The sequence below is a fragment of the Lissotriton vulgaris genome, chromosome 3_2 (assembly GCF_964263255.1).
Source record: "Lissotriton vulgaris chromosome 3_2, aLisVul1.2, whole genome shotgun sequence".
Classification (NCBI taxonomy): domain Eukaryota; kingdom Metazoa; phylum Chordata; class Amphibia; order Caudata; family Salamandridae; genus Lissotriton; species Lissotriton vulgaris.
This window is the reverse complement of record NC_141690.1, coordinates 262372161-262391552: the sequence shown is the minus strand read 5'-3', so window position 1 is coordinate 262391552 and position 19392 is coordinate 262372161. Positions and strand designations below refer to the sequence as shown.

At 47.9% G+C, this 19392-nt stretch overlaps 1 protein-coding gene across 1 annotated transcript in view; it reads right to left on the bottom strand.

The window, feature by feature from the left end:
• The window catches only part of LOC147725643 (plasma kallikrein-like), a 147076-nt gene that overhangs the window by 70756 nt on the left and 56928 nt on the right, over window positions 1-19392 (bottom strand). The window contains exon 4 of the mRNA XM_086964473.1: window positions 3294-3462. Coding sequence (XP_086820599.1) covers window positions 3294-3462 — 169 coding nt within the window. The remainder of the gene's footprint in view (window positions 1-3293; window positions 3463-19392) is intronic.

The window sequence follows — 19392 nt, the reverse complement described above, 5'->3', positions numbered from 1 at the left end:
CCCTTCTAGAGGGACACGACATGTACGTAACTGTGAACCCCGGTTAAAGTTAACTGAAGCCTCAGCTCCACAAAATGGATGCTGCCACCACAGACACGAGTCTGACCTCCTGCTGCTGGGAGTCCTTCCAGCGAGGAGCACTTGGACAAAGGGTTTCCTGTCGAGGGCGGTGTTCGCACCGTCCCAGACAGGGTTTGTGTATTCTGGGTAGGTAGGGCTTTGGCGAGAAGGTGACTGCGGAGTGGCACCCCGGTGCTCACTACGCATCTGCCGGTTAGAACCAGTTCCAGGGGCGACAGCCCTGGCCTGGGGAAAGTCCGGCAGGGGAGAGGGGTGTAACTACCCCCCTTCCTGGTCCCACCCTTAGGGCAGGACCTAGTCATGTACCCACCCCTTTCTTTAGAATAAAGACCGGAGCGGGGACCCTTCCAAATTAGATCATCTTTGATTCAAGAACTACTTTCTACGAAAGGACATTCAAGACTCTTCTCAAGATTTCTCCCTTGTGGCTAAGGAGTAGTCACCCTGCATCAGCAGGCACCAACTAAGAACTCTGCGGTTTGCTGTAAGTCCTTCCTCAAGGAATCCGACGGCCCAGCTCGACGAGAACCGGCTTCCCTGGCACCTCTGACCTCTACCCACGTCATCAGCTCAGCTGTGATCTGTGGGTGCGACGAGACCTCGAGGGACCGGCCATCATCAGAACCTGCACGCTCTTAAAACCAGCACGACCATCGAGGTAACTCTCTGGTGAGTGCTCTGGGGTCCGAGAAGCCCCGACCCTGAGCCGCTCCAGCACCGAAGTGCAGTCTCCCAACATCTCCACGATCTGCGTGGGGCCCTTCTGCTCGCTGCTCAGCACGTTGTCTAGTCACTAGCCGCTGGCTTGTGCCCTTCTGTGACGACATCCGAGAATCATCACTGCTGGTCTGGTTGCTCCAGACTGGCCCTTGCTTCCATCTTTGCGAGAAGCACCCCGGACCCTCCTGGTCCACTCAAGACGCCATCTTAGGCCCACCACGTGGCCCTGAGATCTGCCAAGGCTTGTTGCCCCATCCTGGGCCCAGCGACGCCGACAGCATCATCCTTCGTGGGACAGCTCGCACCTCCACCGTGGTCGCCGACAACGCCTCCTGGTCCGTGAGACTGCAGAGCCTAGCGTCGCCCACTCACCTGGTCGAGGTGACGGCCAACCGGTGCCTTCCTGGTACCCTCTGACTACTGGCTAGTAGTACGAACTTGGTCCCCTCTGCTTTCAGGTTTCATCAATCTCCGATCCAGGCTTGGATCTCTACGAACTATTCAGCACTGGTCGCCGGCCAGCAACTCCTTTTCTTCCGGCTCCTGGCTCGTCAGCGAAGACCCCGACGCCTGTAAGACTTGTGCAGCCGCAGCCCTCGTGGCTAGGTAACTCGGCATTTCGGTGCCTGCATAGCCTCCTTACTCTAGGGTCCTGAGTCCCTCGCTTCCGACTTGCCTTATCGGGTCCGCCCGAGACCTTAATCTTTCCGTGTCCTCGGACACTTTTTTTAATTGTGCACTTGAAGTATTTGCTAAAGAGATTTGGTTTGTGCTTAGTACCCTGTCCTCATAAAGAGTACAGGGCTGTTGTGATTCTTAATAAATATACTGTTTATTTTCATAACACTTGTGTGGTGTCCTTTCACTGGGTGTTCAAGGGGTACATGTGTGGTAAACAGCTGGCTTAACACGCCCTCTCGAGTCTTTAGCCTTAGACTGCTCGTATCCACGCTACTAGGATAGCTGGTCTATAGGTTGACTTACAACCAAACACCATAAGGGTCGTTGGAACGATACATAGCGGTCGCTAGAATAGCGAACGTTGCATATCGGGCCAACTTCTCACACTCCCCACATGGAGAAGAACCGACACATCCCCGTCCCCACAGTAGGGAACCGACACATCACCGTTCTTGCCTGTAAGGAACCAACGCATCACCTTCCCTGCAACTCTTCTGTTTGTATAGTGTTACGCATCCTAAGGTACATTGAATGTAAAGTGTTGCATTTACCATCTAAAGAGAACTAAGCTATTTATACCATTCTAAAGAACAGTAGTGTGGATTTTTGTCATTTATGGTCTTGTGTTAAGGCTATATAAAAATACTTGTTTTTGATATACAACATGTGTGGTGTCCATCTGTAGTGTTGTCGCTGTATTACTGTATGTGTTCACAAATGCTTTACACACTGCCTCTGGAATAAGTCTGCCTCCTTGTGCCAAGCTACCAAGGGGGTGAGCAGGGATTATTTTAGGAGTGTACCCCCTTACCCTGACTAGACGCAGGAGTCCCTATTTGGTCAAAGGCACCTACCTCTGCCAACTAGAGATCCCCAAATCTAACACTTAGTCATGGTGTTCATTTCATTTACAAAGAGCTGAGCTGTAATTGGTTGCTTGTCACTAGAAAGCTGTGCAGGGCTTGGTGAGACATCAGCACAAGTCACACTATCATTGGCCAGTTGCTGTTGTAGGTTGTGGTGTGATTGGTTGACCATTGCCATAACCTTCTAGGGTGAAATAAGTAGGAACACCTGGGCCGTAACCAGAAACAGTAGAATCATGTACTCTTATTGCTTGAACAATTGTGTGTAAACGTTGCTTTACTCTAATGGGGTTCAGCAGCTATGCTCAATGAAATGCCACCTGGTTGCTTTGTATACTTTCTTAAAAGGGAACTGTGATGTGTTACGTTACATTAAACTGGAGATCTGTCATTTGCTAGGCTTTTTAGCAATATAAACTAGGTAACTCTTTAAAACCACTTGCTAAACGGTACGAGGAAGGACCTACCGAATAAGAAAAAAATTTGATATAAAACTGATTAAAAAGCCAAGTTTTTGATAATTGTCTGTATGTCAGATACATAGCCGTTTATTATGCAGAGTCTACTCACTCATGTGTGCTGCTGCCAATCTAGAAGGAGTGACATGTAACAAACTAGTAAGTTCAGAGGATGGCACAGTACAGTGCAATGGGTCCTGATGTTGCAAAGTTACCACTTGAAGGACTACAAAGAATTCTTTCTGTCACAGCAACATAGACCGGTTAAAAGAAAGATACACATCATGTAAACTATATTACACAGTACATTTGCACAATCCTGGTGAGTTCATCTGGTGCCAATGAGTATCCCTTAGAACTCATCAGTGTTACTGGTGTCAACCCAAGTATGGTAAATAGTCCTCAGGCTTCAGACCCTGCCCATTGATCATGATACAGACACCCTCCACCCCCTGCAACCCACAAATTCTCTCCTGGAAGTACTCACACACTCTTGTCCAAGCTCCAGCCCTTGGTGTGGAAGGTGAAGAAGTGGCAGTAAGGGTTCTGGGTGCAGGCACTTTGGCAGCTTAGCACAGAACTAGCTTGGACCTCAGTGATGTTGCTGCCCTGGAACTCCACACCAGGCACAAAAAGATCTGTGCAGTCCTGTGTGCCTGAAATAAACCAGGATTTTACATACTAAACATTTTATATTCTATTGTGTATCATTAAGGTTGCATTGAACACTGAGTCTGGTGCATACATTACTAGTAAGTACTGTTTGGAATGAATTGTGCATTGCAATGAGCTCAGTGAGATCGTTAAATTGCACTTACTGCAGCGTGCCAAGTACCAAGCATTCTACTGAATGTAGGAGCATTGAACAGAAATCAGAAATCAGAGGACTAGATACAGTGAACATTCTGTCCAACACAATAATCACTGAATTACATGTAGTGGGCACTTAGTTGAATGCAGTGAACAATGGATTTCCAGCTTCTGGCTCAATTCCCCTCCCCCACCACCCTCTATGCTCCATGGGACATGTTTTTTGTGTTATTTGTTCTCTTGTAACTGATGTAATAAGTACAACTGTTTTCTTACTCCACATCCATGTTAAATGCTCTGATACCTCCGGGTCTAGTTAGCGCTATATAAAACTCTTCAAATAAATAAATCAAATAAATAATTGATGTAACCCACTGCTTCCCTAACTTGTTAGAACCACAATCACTTTTATAGATCTAGAAACTTTATGTTTAGGTTTGGTATGCATAGAAAGAATACAGTATCTATATAGGACCCAGTTCCGAGAGACACCAGTACCTCTGATACAGACTATGATGAAGAGAGAAGAGTGGGTGGACACACCACATTGCAAGATTAATTGGATTTTTCAAAATTGGACAGAAGAACAAATCACAGACCATGGAGGGGGACCGCAAAGCAAAAAGGCAAAGGAATAGGATGAAGAGAAGAAGTGGCCAAGGATAAAGGCAAAGAAGAAGAGAACAGTTGGAGCGTGAGATGGAGCAACAGGAGATATTGAAAAATGTGACCACAATGATAATCAATCTATCAGACATGATACTTTCGGAAGAGGATTAGGAAAACCTCAGTTTCTTACTGTGAAACTAATAACTCTGACTATACTGAGAGTAGAATAGACCATTAGTAGGCTATGTAGCTTTAATGCAAGTTATTAGAACTGAAAGAGTAGTTATGATTGTCATTGAACAGGAGAATGTAGTTGAAAGATTGTAAAGGGAGGGAGTATGGGTTTTTTGAGGAGGGAGGCTCTGCTCTGAAACCTAAATCAGAGACTATGCCACCTACTATGAATAATGATCTGGACAAATATGCAGACAGAGTAGTTACAGAATTAAAAAGGGTGTGCACAACTCTGACTACAGCTATAAAAATACAATAGGCAAATTGTTCAAGAACCCTGAAGTTGTAGTGAGAAGTTCAGATAAAAGGGGAAACATGGTTCTCTGGTTAAAAAAAAAGCATACATGACAGAGGCACACAACCAGCAAAGGGGCCAATCATACTATAAGAAAATAAGTATATCACACTATAGAGAAGTAGAGCAGGGTCTCAACACAGCACTACTAGAGAGGCGGAGTGAAGGAATACAGTTTCCTGAAAGTACAAGGACCGAAACGTCCTATATTCTACTTAATACCAAAAATACATAAAGATGCTAATAAAACCTGAAAGACCTATCATTGCAGTCCAGGAAGGCCTCTTTGAAAATGTGGCCAAATATATAGATACATTTCTAAGACGTTTTGTGGAAAGGTTACCATTATATATTAAAGACACAACAGGATTTATTAAACATATACAGGATATACAGTGGAAGGATGGCATGTTACTTATGACTCTAGATGTATAATCCATGCACACTAGTATAAACCACAAGGATGGATTGAAAGCAACAGAACAATTCTTGAAAGAAAGCGACATAAGATTTAGCAAACACAACCTCATGCTACTAGAAGAGATTAGTAGGTGCTTAAGACACAATATTTTTTTTATTTCAACCACAACATCTATGAACAGCAATAGGGAACCGCCATGGGGATGTGCTTTGCCCCTAGTTTCGCAAACCTACATATGGGTTAGTGGGAAGACCAAGTCCTTAACAACTATCCACTAGTCAAATGGTATTTTAACATATTATTATTGCTAAGATTCATAGATGATATCTTTGTAATATGGAAAGGCAATAAGGTGAGTGCCGAGTTGTTTGTAACACAAATCAACTCTAATAATTTGGATATTAAAATCACCAGCCACATTATTGCTACTGCAGCAGAATTTGTGGATATTAAATTGGAAGTCAAGGAACAACATCTGGTAGCTTAATTATACAAAAAGAACAGTGCAGGCAACAGTACTCCACATGCCAAAAGGTTTCACCCAACCCCACTTATTAAAAGTATTCCATTTGGGGAGTTTCTGAGGCAAGAAGAATCGGCAATACAGGAAGTGGTTTTAAACAGGCCAAGGATGAAATGGCCATGAGATTCAGAGAACGAGTCTACAGTGCCAGAACTCTGACTGCAACTAGCGAAAGAATTGAGAAAATTCAAAGGGAAACCATACTGTTCAACAGAAAACATAAGGCAGATAAAGATAAAGTAGAGCATTGCTTAATTACAACATACCACAGCTCACATCAGAGGTTGAGGAATATACTCCAGAAGCACTGGAATCTACTCAAAAGTGACCTAGTGATAGGACAAGACATACAGAAGAAACCACTAATCACCTTTAAAAGGGCATACTCAATGAGGGATAAGTTGGTTCAGAGTGATGTGAGAGTAGACCGGGGGACATGGCTACAGCCTAAAGATGGTTTCCATCTATGCAACAAATGCAAGGCTTAAAAGAATGGGGCACATTTAAAGGAAATAGTAATAGATAGGAAAACACACATAGTAAAGGGTCACTACACATGTAAAAGTGAGTTTGTGGTTTACAGTTTGAGGTGTGGCTTTGAAAAGATATTAGTGGGTAGCACCACTCTCCAGGTGCATAAGAGATTACAACACTTACGAGCCATAAAATACAATACCAGCTACTTAGTGGCGAGACACTATCATGAGGTATACAATTGTGATGAAAAAGATCTGAAATACAGAGTCATTGATTGTGTCAAATTGGATGAGAGAGGAGGTAATCAAGAGAAAAAGTTGAGGATTTTGGAATCTAAGTGAATACTGACATTTGATAGTAAGGAACCGAGAGGCCTCATTGTTGATGAGGATTTGTATGTACATTTATAATTAGGAACATCAAGTTTCTGGAATTGCATTGTATATAGGTTTGAAGTGGGAGACCATGTGATATAGTATTGAAGTGGTATGACATGTATCTGCAAGCAGCAAAAGGTGCCATTTTTTAACAGATGTTAATCTCTGATCAATTTTTAATGTGCTCTTTGTTGCAGGATAGAGAATAGGAAGCAAACAAGATTAGATTTGGAAGATGATCTAGAGCAACAATTGGCAATGGTGTATTTAGCCTCAATAATATTGAAGAGATGGAGGAAGGGAGAGTAACTGGGGCCAAATTGTTCAGCATGTAGCTCTAGTTTGAATTTTTAATATTTCAGTACATCTTATAACACCTCTTTATTGGTACTAGTGCAAAAGAGTTATATATTAAGAAATGCTTTAACTAGGCCCTCTAGGTCAAAAATGCAATGATTTTTCATTAGAATGATTTTTTGAATACAATGACTGTTTATCCAAAATAATGTTTCCTATGACTTTATAATATGTAATTTTGACATTGGAACTGAATGTGCTATGTATGGAGTATTTTCTCCACGTCCATTGCATTGCAACAACATGTGACTATAAAATCACTCAACAAATGGTGGTATAATATTGACAAAGGCGGAAACATGTCTGAGATAGATCATTGCTACAGCCTTTACCTGTTTTTGAAAATAAATATTTCCTACTGCATCAAGTACAGAGATTCCTTTGTGACGGATAGGATACATGTTTGTAGGACTTGGCCCTTCTGGCAGGTTCACCACTAACCTTTTTGCTTTTAGTTGTGACCTGGAGTTAGTGATTTTTAGCTTCTGCGCACTTTAACACTGTGTCCCATTGTAAAGTGCGTACGTGTGGTGAGGTTGGCGTGCCCTCCTATAGGAATACATGGGGAATGTGAGTGTCCATGGTAGTTCCTGATGCGTGGGGAGTGCAGGGTCGAGTTTGGTATGTGCGGACTCGTGAGATTGAATGCTGCGCGATGATGTGTGCGGCATTAATGTGTCTAGTGTGGAAGTGCCACTTCTAGAAGTTGGCATGTCTGTGTAATAAATGTGAAGTGACTGTCTGGCTTGTGATTGGCTGGAGCTGGCTGGTGTGCCTGGATCCAGGAGTCAGGATGGGTATGCCCCGGTGGTGAATAGGGAGATTTACATCCAGATGAGTGGGAGGAGTGCACCTGGGACCTGAATAGGGCTGGGTCTTCCCTACACAATGCTGTCTCTGCCCCCTGTGGTGCGACTTGTGTCCCTAGCCTGTCCAGTGAATGGGGAGAGTGGCTGAGCACAACAGAGTGCTCCAGAACCAGCTGCGTCTGGTTTTCCCCCACCCTGCAACCCAAAGACAAAGGAATATGTGGATAAAAGAGGGGTTCTGACCCCATGGAAATGTTCTCTTTCCTGATCCTAACTTGAGGGGGGCCTGCTGCTGCTGGGCGCCAGGAGGACCGCCACTGGGGACTGCCTCCCTGCCTGGAGGGCCGTGTGAGCTGGCCCCTGGGCCCAGCCTTTGCCCCCCCACCTCCTACTAGACTTTCCCTGGACTTTTTGACTTCTGCCTGCCAGCACCTGGGAAGCACTGGCCTCCCCCTGCTAAATAGCGCTTTTGCACCACCAGAACGGCGATCCCTACCTCAAGGGATTCCCCGGCATGAGGATCCCCCTGCCTGCGTGAGTTTTTGGAGCGGGTGGCCACCCTGCGTCGTTTGATATTTGCAGGCACCCCGCATTCTGACCGGATTAGAATCGATTGCTCCTTTATGATGGAGCCTACCCCTCGTCTTGCTGCCTATGGGATTGTTTATCTGAGCGGGTGCCCACACCACTGGGTATCGCCAGTTGAAGAGGGAGCCTACCCCTCGTTTTACCCCGCATTGCCCTGTGGAAGAGAATCACTGCCACCGCCCGGCTTACACAGGAAGTCAGGCAGCCTCTTGCTGATGTGGGCGGGGCTGTGAGGCAGGAGGAAGCAGGAAGAGGACGGGAGCCCACCCCACACTCCTGAAACGAGGTAGAGCGGCATTTGCACCTGGGACTCCCGTGCTGGGAGGGAGAGCCCCGTGGTGCTGAGGGAGCCACGGAGAAGCACTGCGGTGGCTGGAACAGCTCCCGTGTGGAGGAGAAGCCCCGCGTGCAACTGGTCCAGTCCCGCAAGATGGAGAAGGCAGCCGGCCTCAGCTGAGAGAAGGAGGAGTGCCGCAGTGGTTAGTGGGGCTCCCGTACTGTGAGGGAGAGCCCCGTGACCCCAGAGAAGTCAGAGCGGTGCACGCTCCCTGTCCGCCACCCAGCCGCCGAGGAGACGGAGCCTCTGCCACAGGTCCCGGTGAGTGGGGTGGGGCGGGAGCCTACATTGAGTGACTCTGCCCCTACACCAACGTGATGGGCAGATTTACAATGGGGCCCTTGTCTTTCCGAGTCCCGGAGCAGGACTCCAACGTCTAGGGGCATTTGTCGAAGAGCCCACGTGGACGCCTACATGTCTGGAGGCATTGTTGCTCTAGAGACCACGAGGCTACAACAAAGTTGGCCAACACTTTAGATAGAGCCTGGAAGGCTCCAACCGGGGCATTTTTCAGTCAGAGCCCACGAGGCTCCACGTGCATTGGGGTATTTCCAAGGGTAGAGCGGCCCTAGTTGGCAGCGGGCCGCTCCCCCAGTGTGGCGGCGTTGTTGCGTTACAGCCCACGAGGCTCCTGAGGGCACAGTTTGTTATTCCTAGAGCCTGAAAGGCTCCCCTGTTGTTTCTGGGCACTGTGTTATTTGGAAGCCCAGAGGAGAGCCAGGAGGCACAGTGGTGCCAGGCTCAGGTTCCCAGCTGCCAAGCACTCAATCAATCAATCAATACATTTATAGAGCGCGCTACTCACCCGCGAGGGTCTCAAGGCGCTGAAGGGAGAGGGGGGGGCGCTACTGCTCGAATAGCCAGGTCTTGGGGTGTTACCTGAAGGTGAGATGGTCCTGGGTTAGTCGTAAGTGATCGGGGAGGAAGTTCCATGTCTTGGCAGCCAGGTAGGAGAACGATCGTCCTCCGGTGGTGGCTCTGCGGATCCGTGGGACGGTTGCGAGGGCAAGGCTGGTGGAGCGGAGCTGCCGGGTAGGAGAGTAGAATGAGAGGCGGTTGTTGAGGTATTCGGGCCCATGTTGTGGGGTGCTTTGTGTGCGTGGGTGAGGAGCCTGAACGTGATCCTCTTGCTGACGGGGAGCCAGTGCAGGTTTTTCAGGTGGGCCGATATGTGGCTGTGGCGAGGGATGTCGAGGATGAGTCATGTGGAGGCGTTCTGTTTGCGCTGCAGTCGTTTCTGAAGTTTGGCTGTGGTTCCTGCATAGAGGGTGTTCCCGTAGTCTAGTTGGCTGGTGGCGAGGGCCTGCGTGACCGGCTTTCTGGTTTCTGTGGGGATCCACCGGAAGATCTTTCGGAGCACGCGCAGGGTGTTGAAGCAGGAGGATGAGATGGTGTTGACTTGTTTGGTCATCGTGAGCGAGGAGTCCAGGATGAATCCCAGGTTGCGTCCGTGCGTGGTCCGTGGGTGCCGGTGCCGTGCCCAGCGCAGTGGGCCACCAGGATTCGTCCCAGGCGGATGGGGATTGTCCGAGAATGAGGACCTCTATTTTGTCTGAGTTCAGTTTCAGTCGACTGAGCTTCCTCCATTCTGCGATGTTCTTAATTCCTTCCTGGATGTTGGTTTTGGCAGTGGTTGGGTCTTTGATGAGGGAGAGCATCAGATGGGTGTCGTCGGCGTAGGAGATGATGTTGAGGTTGTGTTTGCGTGCAATGGTGGCGAGGGGGCTCATGTAGATATTGAAGAGGGTTGGGTTGAGCGAGGGGCCTTGAGGTACGCCGCAGATGATCTTGGTGGCCGTGGAGCAGAACGGGGGAGGCGGACTCTCTGGGTTCTGTTGGAGAGGAACAAGGTGATCCAGTCCAGTGCTTTTCCTTGGATCCCAGTGTTGTAGAGGTGGATTATTAGGGTGCGGTGGCAGACGGTATCAAAGGCGGCTGAGAGGTCTAGGAGGATGAGGGCGGTTGTCTCCCCGTTGTCGGTCAGGGTCCTGATGTCGTCGGTGGCTACGATGAGGGCTGTCTCGATGCTGTGGTTGGCTCGAAATCCGACTGGGATGGGTTGAGCGAGTTGTTTGCCTCGAGGAAAGCAGTCAGCTGTTTATTGACGGTCTTCTCGATGACTTTAGCCGGGAAGGGAAGAAGAGCGATGGGGCGGAAGTACTTGAGGTCTTTAGGGTCAGCTGTAGGTTTTTTCAGAAGGGCGTTGTTCTCTGCATGCTTTCAACTTTCTGGGAAGGTGGCTGATGCAAAGGAGTTGTTTATGACGTTCCGGAGGTGGGGTGCGATGATGGCATCTGCTTTGTTCTAGATGTGGTGGGGGCATGGATTAGAGGGAGAGCCGGAGTGGATGGTGTTTGTGACGTGGGTGGTGTCTTCTGTGCTGATGGGGGTCCTGTCGCTTAGGGTGGTGGTGGGGGTAGTTGGTTTGGAGTCTGGAGGCGGAGTCTGGGCATCAAATCTGTTGTGTATGTCTGCAATCTTGCGGTAGAAGAACGTGGCGAGGGAGTTGCAGAGGTCTTGTGATGTTGTGATGTTGTTGTTGCTGGCGTTGGGGTTGGAGAGCTCTTTTATGGTGCTGAAGAGTTCCTTGCTGTTGTGGGTGTTGTTGTCCAGCTGCTCTTTGAATGATGTCCTTTTGGTGGTGCGGATCAGCTGGTGGTGTTTGCGAATGGCGTTCTTGAGGGCTGTCATGTTTTCAGTTGTCCGTTCGTGTCACCAGGTTTTTCGAGCGTGCGGCATGATTTCTTTGAGTCTTTGAGGGCGTCGGTGAACCATGTCGTTTTCCCGTTGCTGGTCTTGCCTGGGGGGTTATTCAGTGGAGCAAGGTTGTCGGCGCAGTTGGTGATCCACTCTGCGAGATTGTGGGCTTCGTGTTTGGAGTCAGGGTGGGCGGCTGGTGGGTACTGGCTCAGTGATGTGGTGAGCTGGTCTGTGGTGACTTTCCTCCAGCATCTGCGGGAGATCTCTAGCATGCGGTGGTGTGTTGTAGTCTTCTTGTAGGTGAAATGGATGCAGCTGTGGTCGGTCCAGTGTAGTCCGGTGGAGTGGCTGAAGGAGACGTGGTTGCTGACAAAGAAGATGGGGTCCAGCGTGTGGCCGGTGTAGTGGGTGGGGGTGTTCACCAGTTGCTTGAGTCCGAGGTTGGCGAGGTTGTCGAGCAGGGTGGTAGTGTTGCTGTCGTTGTTGTCCTCTAGGTGGAAGTTCAGGTCCCCTAGGAGGATGTATTCTGGTGAGGTTAGTGCGTGCCGGCTGACGAAGTCTGTGATGGTTTCGCTGAATTGTGTGTGCGGGCCCAGGGGTCTGTAGACGAGGGTTCCTCTGAGTGTGGTTTTGGGGTCGGTGCGGATCTGGAAGTGTAGGTGTTCAACGGTGGAGAGTGTGTCTTCGGCGTTGGTCGTGACGCTGATGGTGTTCCTGTAGACGTTGGCGATTCCTCCTCCGGTTTTGTTGATGCGGTCCTTCCGGTTGATCTTGTAGCCGTCCGGGATGGCTATGGCGATGTCGGGCCGAGGAGGCGTTCATCCAGGTTTCCCTGAGGAAGGCGACGTCTCGTGCTGTTGTGTGGAGGAGGTCCCAGAGTTCGATGGCATGTTTGTGGACGGAGCGCGTGTTGAGGAGGATGCACTTGAGGTGGTTGTTGTTGTTGTTGCTGGGTTCGACGGGCGGAGTGTGGGTTGGGAGGCAGGTGAATTTGCAGGCTTGGCAGGTGAAGGGTCCGTGGGTTCGCTTCGGGGTTGCTCGGTAGCAGGCGGGTGGTCGTCCGTGTTGAGTGCGTTGAGGGTGGTGGTGTCGTATCTCAGTCGGGCCTCCTGGTTCCGGCGTGGGCCAGGGGTTCTGGGGCTGTGCGCGGTCCAGGCGCGGACGGGCACAGACTGGCTTGCCTTTGGCGCGCCCGCTGCGTGCGTCCGCTGCGCGGTCGCTGTGTGGCCTCCACATGAGGGGCAGTGGGAGGGAGGAGCAGCTGGGAGCGGGCGGCTAATGGGGCAGCGGGGGCGGGGCTGCAGGGACGCAGCGGCGGGAAGCTGGAAGGGATACAAAAAGGAAAGGGGCAAAAAGGGGCACAGAGGGCACAACAGTGGGGAGAAAACAGCGAACAAAAGTCAAATAAACAGTAACAAAATAAACAGTGCAACAGTAAAAACGGGCAGAAACAAAGGTAACAGGTGAGGCAAGGACTCACACAACTATCTGGGCAGCAGCAAGAGCGAGGTGGGGCAGGCGTCACAGGAGGATCGTATGGCGGCTGGGGGGCGACCTGCCTGAGGACAGGGTCGAAGGTCTCTCCCTTCACTTCTGTGCGGCCTCGATTAGAGGGGCTGTGGGAGGGAGGAGCAGCTGGGAGCGGGAGCGGGCGGCGAATGGGGCAGCGGGGGCGGGCCGCAGGAATGCAGCGTCAGGAAGCGGGAAGGGATACAGAAAGGAAAGGGGCAAAAGGGGGCACAGAGGGCACAACAGTGGGGGGAACAGCGAACAAAAGTCAAATAAACAGTAACAAAAGAAACAGTGCAACAGTAAAAACGGGCAGAAACAAAGGTAACAGGTGAGGCAAGGACTCACACAACTATCCGGGCAGCGGCAAGAGCGAGGCGGGGCAGGCGTCACAGGAGGACCGTGTGACGGTTGGGGGGCGACCTGCCTGAGGACAGGGTCGAAGGTCGCTCCCTTTACTGCCGCGCGGCCTCCATATGAGGGGCTGTGGGAGGGAGGAGCAGCTGGGAGGCAGGAGCGGGCGGCGAATGGGGCAGCAGGGGGCGGGCCGCAGGGATGAAGCGGCAGGAAGCGGGAAGAGATACAGAAAGGAAAGGGGCAAAAGGGGGCACAGAGGGCACAACAGTGGGGGGAAACAGCTAACAAAAGTCAAATAAACAGTAACAAAAGAAACAGTACAACAGTAAAAACAAACAGAAACAAAGGTAACAGGTGAGGCAAGGACTCACACAACTCAGCACTTAGTGGGCAACTGCATCGTTTAGGGCCCCAGGAACCCTTGCGCATTCTTCTTTGGCTGCCTGCGCAGCCCAACCCTGACACTGTGGACACAGGGCGTTTCAGCCCCCCCTGAGAAGCCAAGTTGGCCTGGGGTCAGTTCTGTGATCTCTTGGCACAAATGTGATTACTTGACTAATGTGATTTATGCAATGCCTTTATGTCTATACCCCTAAATGTATTTGTATGCTTAGGAGGCTGTTTTAGCTAGTATAGTTATGCTAGTGAGTACATGGTTCCCTGCCTGAAATATGCCTAAGGTGATTAGGATTGCATAGTGTGTACTTACATTTTACCAGTGGTTACTTGTTGGGTGCTTCAGTTGCTATTTGTTGCTACAATTATTCTATGTCCTAAGTGCTATTTCTACAAAGTGCTAGTTCTACCAATTGCTTATTCCTGACAGTGGTCCATGTGGCCCTGTCCTGTGTAAATAGTCCCCTGTAAATTCCGCCCGTGCCAGTGGCACAGTGTAAATTGTGTGTTTATTATCTAATGGGTTTGGTATAATACAAAGGCTATTTTTATATATAACCTTGTGTGGAGTTTCCACTGTGGTGGGCCTTGGGTGTTGTTGCTGGGTGCGCGCGCAAACGCTTTACACATCGCCTCCGGGAAAAGCCTGACTGCTTGTGCCAAGCTACCAAGGGAGTGAGCAGGGGTTATCTTGGCGGGTGACTTCCTTGCCCTGACTAGAGTGGTGGTTTCTGCCTGGCTTTGGCGCACGCCTTAGCAAACCAGAAATCCCCATTTCTAACAGTGTTGAAATATATATATGTACGTGTGAACAAGGGCTTGCTTAGCCCGAAACGCGTCTTGCTTGACCAAATGAACTGAAAATAAAATATCTTCAAACCGATCTGGTCCGAATGGATTGGAGGTTGCGCTGTGGAGTTTCTCTTGAATATATATATATATATATATAAATTCACTGAAAAAACCATAGGTTTCACACCAGTTATAGTTAGGTGGAAATTTTACTAGCATAAAACCATTCAAATTCCCACGTTATAGTTAGTTGGACTCACTATAACTTGCGCGTGCAATGCACTGCTGATGACGTCACATATTACATCACTCATGACATGGTCAGTGACGTCACTCATGACATCACTGATGACATCTCAAATGGCATCACTGATGACATCATCCAGTGAATGTGTATCTTTCTGAAAAATAAATATTTTTTATATATGTGTATCTAAAGGTTGATGGAAGAATAAATGGGTGAATAAATGTCTAAATGGATGTTTTTTTTGTGTAAAATTGATTGGTTAACTGACTTATTAAATGTATCTTAGTGAATACATATATTAGCGAGTAATGTTTAAATATTTAAATATCTGTATCTGTGTCTCACTTTGTGTATAAGTGGCTGCATGGGTTGGTGAGTAGCTACATGAGTGTGTATATGGGTTATTAGTTGTTTTTTTGAGTATCAGTATCAGTGTCTGTATGGTTCGGTGGGGGATATTACTTAGAGCACAGATGCATGAATGAGTGACTCACTATTTGTATGTATTTTGAAGACATCATGTGTGCAAGACTGTATAGGTGGATGATTGTGTGTATGGGTGGGTTAGTGAGTATGTGTTTTTATAATTGATTGTTTAAGAGAGTAAATATGTTTCCGTTTCTGTAGAAGTATGTGTAGTGGTGTGTATATAGCAGTATAATCAAGTAAATGGTTTATTTGCATGTGTGAATTTGTGTGTGAGTAACTATATGGATGAGTATTAGTGTGTAACAGGATGCATAGGTGTATGAGTACATATGATGAGTAAGTACATGCATGAGTGACTATATAGAACTGTTGGTGAATGAGTGGATGTGTATGTAGATGTTGGAATTACCTAATAAGTTGTTGTAATTGGTATTGGTTTCTCTTTTTTTAAGAAAATGTTAGTTTCTATTTTTGAATGTGTGTGTCAAAGGTTATTTTATGCTGATAGGAGGTCTGCCACTTTGTCACAAGGATGTTGTCATCAGTGATGTAATTTGAGATGTCATCAGTGATGTCATGAGTGATGTCACTGACCATGTCATGAGTGATGTAATATGTGACGTCATCAGCAGTGCATTGCACGCGCAAGTTATAGTGAGTCCAACTAACTATAACGTGGGAATTTCAATGGTTTTATGCGAGTAAAATTTCCACCTAACTATAACTGGTGTGAAACCTATGGTTTTTTCAGTGAATTTAATAGGTTTTTTTAAATGCTAATTCCTAACTATAACTGGTGTGAAGCCTATGGTTTTTTCAGTGAATATATATATATATATATATATATATATATATATATATATATATATATATATATATATATATATATATATATATATATATATATATATATATATATATAATTTCTATGGCAAAATGAAACCCCTCATTTTGTTCCTTTTCAAATTAAATGTATTAAGTGTTACTACTTTATTCCATTCAAGATGACTTCAGGTGTGCCATACTTTTGTCATAAGTAAGAATGTTAGCGTTCTAGTTGTTCTTTAGAACACTCTGGGACATTCTGTCATTGGGCTATAGTTGGGCTACATCTGGCTGATATTTGGGCTACATTTGGGCTATTTTGTCTCTGGTGGCCATCTTGGGAGGCGGCATATCAGAATTGTTTTAATGAAATATAAGAGGATTTGGGAAGTCACTCAAAATGTGCCCTAATTTTTCTTTCTTCAGCACTAATCATAATTTCCATGGCAAAATGAACCCCCTCATTTTGTTCCTTTGCAAATTAAATGTTTAAGTGTTAACACTTTATTCCAATCAAGATGACTTCAGGTGTGCCATACTTTTGTCATAAGTAAGACTGTTAGCGCTCTAGTTGCTCTTTAGAACACTCTGGGACATTCTGTCATTGGGCTATAGTTGGTCTACATCTGGCTGATATTTGGGCTACATTTGTTTTTTTTGTCTCTGGTGGCCATCTTTGGGCTACATTGGGCTACATCGGGCTACATTTGGGCTCTAACATATATATAGCCCAATGTAGCCCAATATATATTTTTTCAAAGTTAATTTTCGTAAAAACCACTGGAGCACATATCTTGAGACATAGCAAAGGCACATCGGGGTACCAGTCCCTACAATTTTGCCAAGTTTGGTGGAAATCCATTCGGCCGTTCGGGTTAAAAGTGAGTTTGACTGCCCTATGGAAATTAACATGGGGAAAACACGTTTTGGGACCCCCCTTTTATCTCGGCCCCCGCTTGACGAATCCCCCCCACATTTTCAGGGAAGGAGCGGAGCGGAGCGGGCCACCTTCTTTGAGAAATTAGCGAAGATTCGTCCACCGGCGCCAAAGTTATTCCCAATAGAATGTTGCAGGTTTCCTATGGAAAGTAGATCCTAACTATAACTACCTACTGGCGACCGCCAGTAGGTAATATATATATATATATCAATTCAAACACAGGAAGCCCCATTGAAGCACGGCCACACGAAGTTCAATTCAGCACGTTTATTTTGGATCCATTTCACAGCTCGCTCCTTGGATGCTTTCAGAGCAATCTTCAAACATGTAAAGCCTGACGCGTTTCAGGAATCAGTCCTTTCTTCAGAGGCATTGTTCGTGAAGGGCTGGAGGAGCAGATTTCAGGCAGCGTCTGCTCTTATAATCAATGTCACCTGCCACAGTGGGCGTGGCTACACCGCAAAGCATTCTGTGCTTTGTAGTACACTGGCCTTCAGTCTTCTACTCATGCATCATATTTAATATTTGACGCATTATGTCGCAAGTACTTACAGATACGTCAGTATTTCAGACGTATCTGTAAGCGCAAAAGTGATGCATTGCTGGAGGGTGACACAAAAGTGACACAACTCCAGCAATGCATCCTTTCACATGGGGCAAGTCCAATGTGAAAGGGCCTGCATCAGTCTTACGCCTGCTGTGATGCAGGCCTGCTGTGTTGGCAGGGTCATCCCTGAACTTTTTGCCTTCCTCCAATATTCTCTCTGACCTGTTTTTGTTGGTTTAATGACTCTGGGCACTTTACCACTGCTGACCAGTGCATATGCTCTCCCTGTGCAAAATGTATATGTGATTGATTTCCATGATTGGTTCATTGGATTTACTGTCAGTCCCAAGTAAAGTGCACCAGGAGTGCCAGGGCTTGAAAATCCAATACTGCTAGTGGGCCTGCAGCGCTGGTTGCGCCACCCACAGAAGCAGCCTTAAAATGTGTCTAGGGTCTGCCATTGCAGAACCTGCGTGCAGTCTTGTACTGTCATGCTGGCTGGGTAAGTGCAGACACTTGCCAGCCTCAAAACCTTCCCTTTGCTGCATATTAGTCACCCCTATGGTAGGCCCTAGGGCATGGTGCATTGCAATTGTAAGGTAGGACAAGCCCTGATGTGTGTGGCATGTCCTAATAGTAAATTACAGCCAAATTCGATTTTCACTATTGTAAAGCTACCTGTTCTCTTAGGCCAAGATGGGCTGCTGGAATTATTACACTCTATAATCCCAGCAGGCTCAGGGAACATGGTAGAAAGTTAAGTTTAGTATGCCTGAACTCAGAATAATAAAATACTTCTTTTAGTAAAGTTTATTTTAATATCCTGTGTTTGCAAATGCTACTTTTAGAAAGTTAGCATTTCCTTGCCTAACCATTTCAGCCCGCCTCTGCTAGGATGTGTATCTGCTGTCTGGGTTGTGTGAGTGACAGGGCTGGGGGATGACAGGTGGTGAATACAAGGATTACACCTTAGTGGGAGGTGGGAGTGCCCCTGGACTCTGAATAGGGCTGTGCTCTGCCACCACAATGCTGGCTCCGCCCCCTGGGAAGCGACTGATGACTCTGCCCGACACCTGGCCCAAGAAGAGGGAAGGCTGTCAACAAGGTACTCCTGGCTGTACTTGTCATCTGAAGGCTGGTTCCACCTCCTGCGGAGCGTCTGATGTGCCAGCCCCTCACACTGAAAGGAAAAGCCAGGAACAGCACAACAGTGTGCTTCAGAACTGAATTAGGCTATGCAAAGGCCCCCCTGGCCTGAAAGAACAAAAGAAACTGAGTAAAAAAGAAGGAGCCCTGCTCCCCAGAAACTAGATCCTGTTTCCTACAATGAACCTCTGCCCAACTAGAAGGAGAAGAAGAGGCTGGAAGAACTGGCCTGCTGTCTGCCTTGCTGAGGAAAGAGAGGAGAAGACTTATTGAAAAGACTTTGCTGACTTGTGCTTGAAACTTTCTCCAAGGGCTTGATTGAGCTTGCCCCCTGATCTGAACCCCAGGACTAGTGGGTTCTCTGTGCCTTGGCTCATCTGTGACTGAGCCGTATGTTCCTCCCGCCGGAGTTAAGGCTGCACCCCCCTCGCCCCCTCCTAGAACTGTGTCACTCGGGAGCTTGCCTACACTTTCAACCGTTCAGAGCCTGGCTCTACACTGAGCCACTCTCTGCCCCTCGGGTCAGGCCGCTTGCTCCTCTGACACTGCTCGCCACTGGAGGACTTGGAGTGTTCATCTGCCCCCTCCCGCCGGAATCCTGGTCTCCCCGAGCGCACATCTCTAGCCTGGGCGGCCGCCCGTGCGTTGCGATCGAACCCGGCTGCCCGCTGTGCCCTCTGACCTCAGGAATAGGCCACGCCGCATAATGAAAGGACTCGCCACCTCTACAGTCGTATTGGAGGTCTCCGTGCCGCGCCTACCCTCCGGAAGCCACCCGCCGTCCACAGACCCCAAGGTACGCCTGACCTGAGAAGTGCTCTACGACGCGTCCGCTGCCGGGCTCAGGAGCGGATGTTGCGC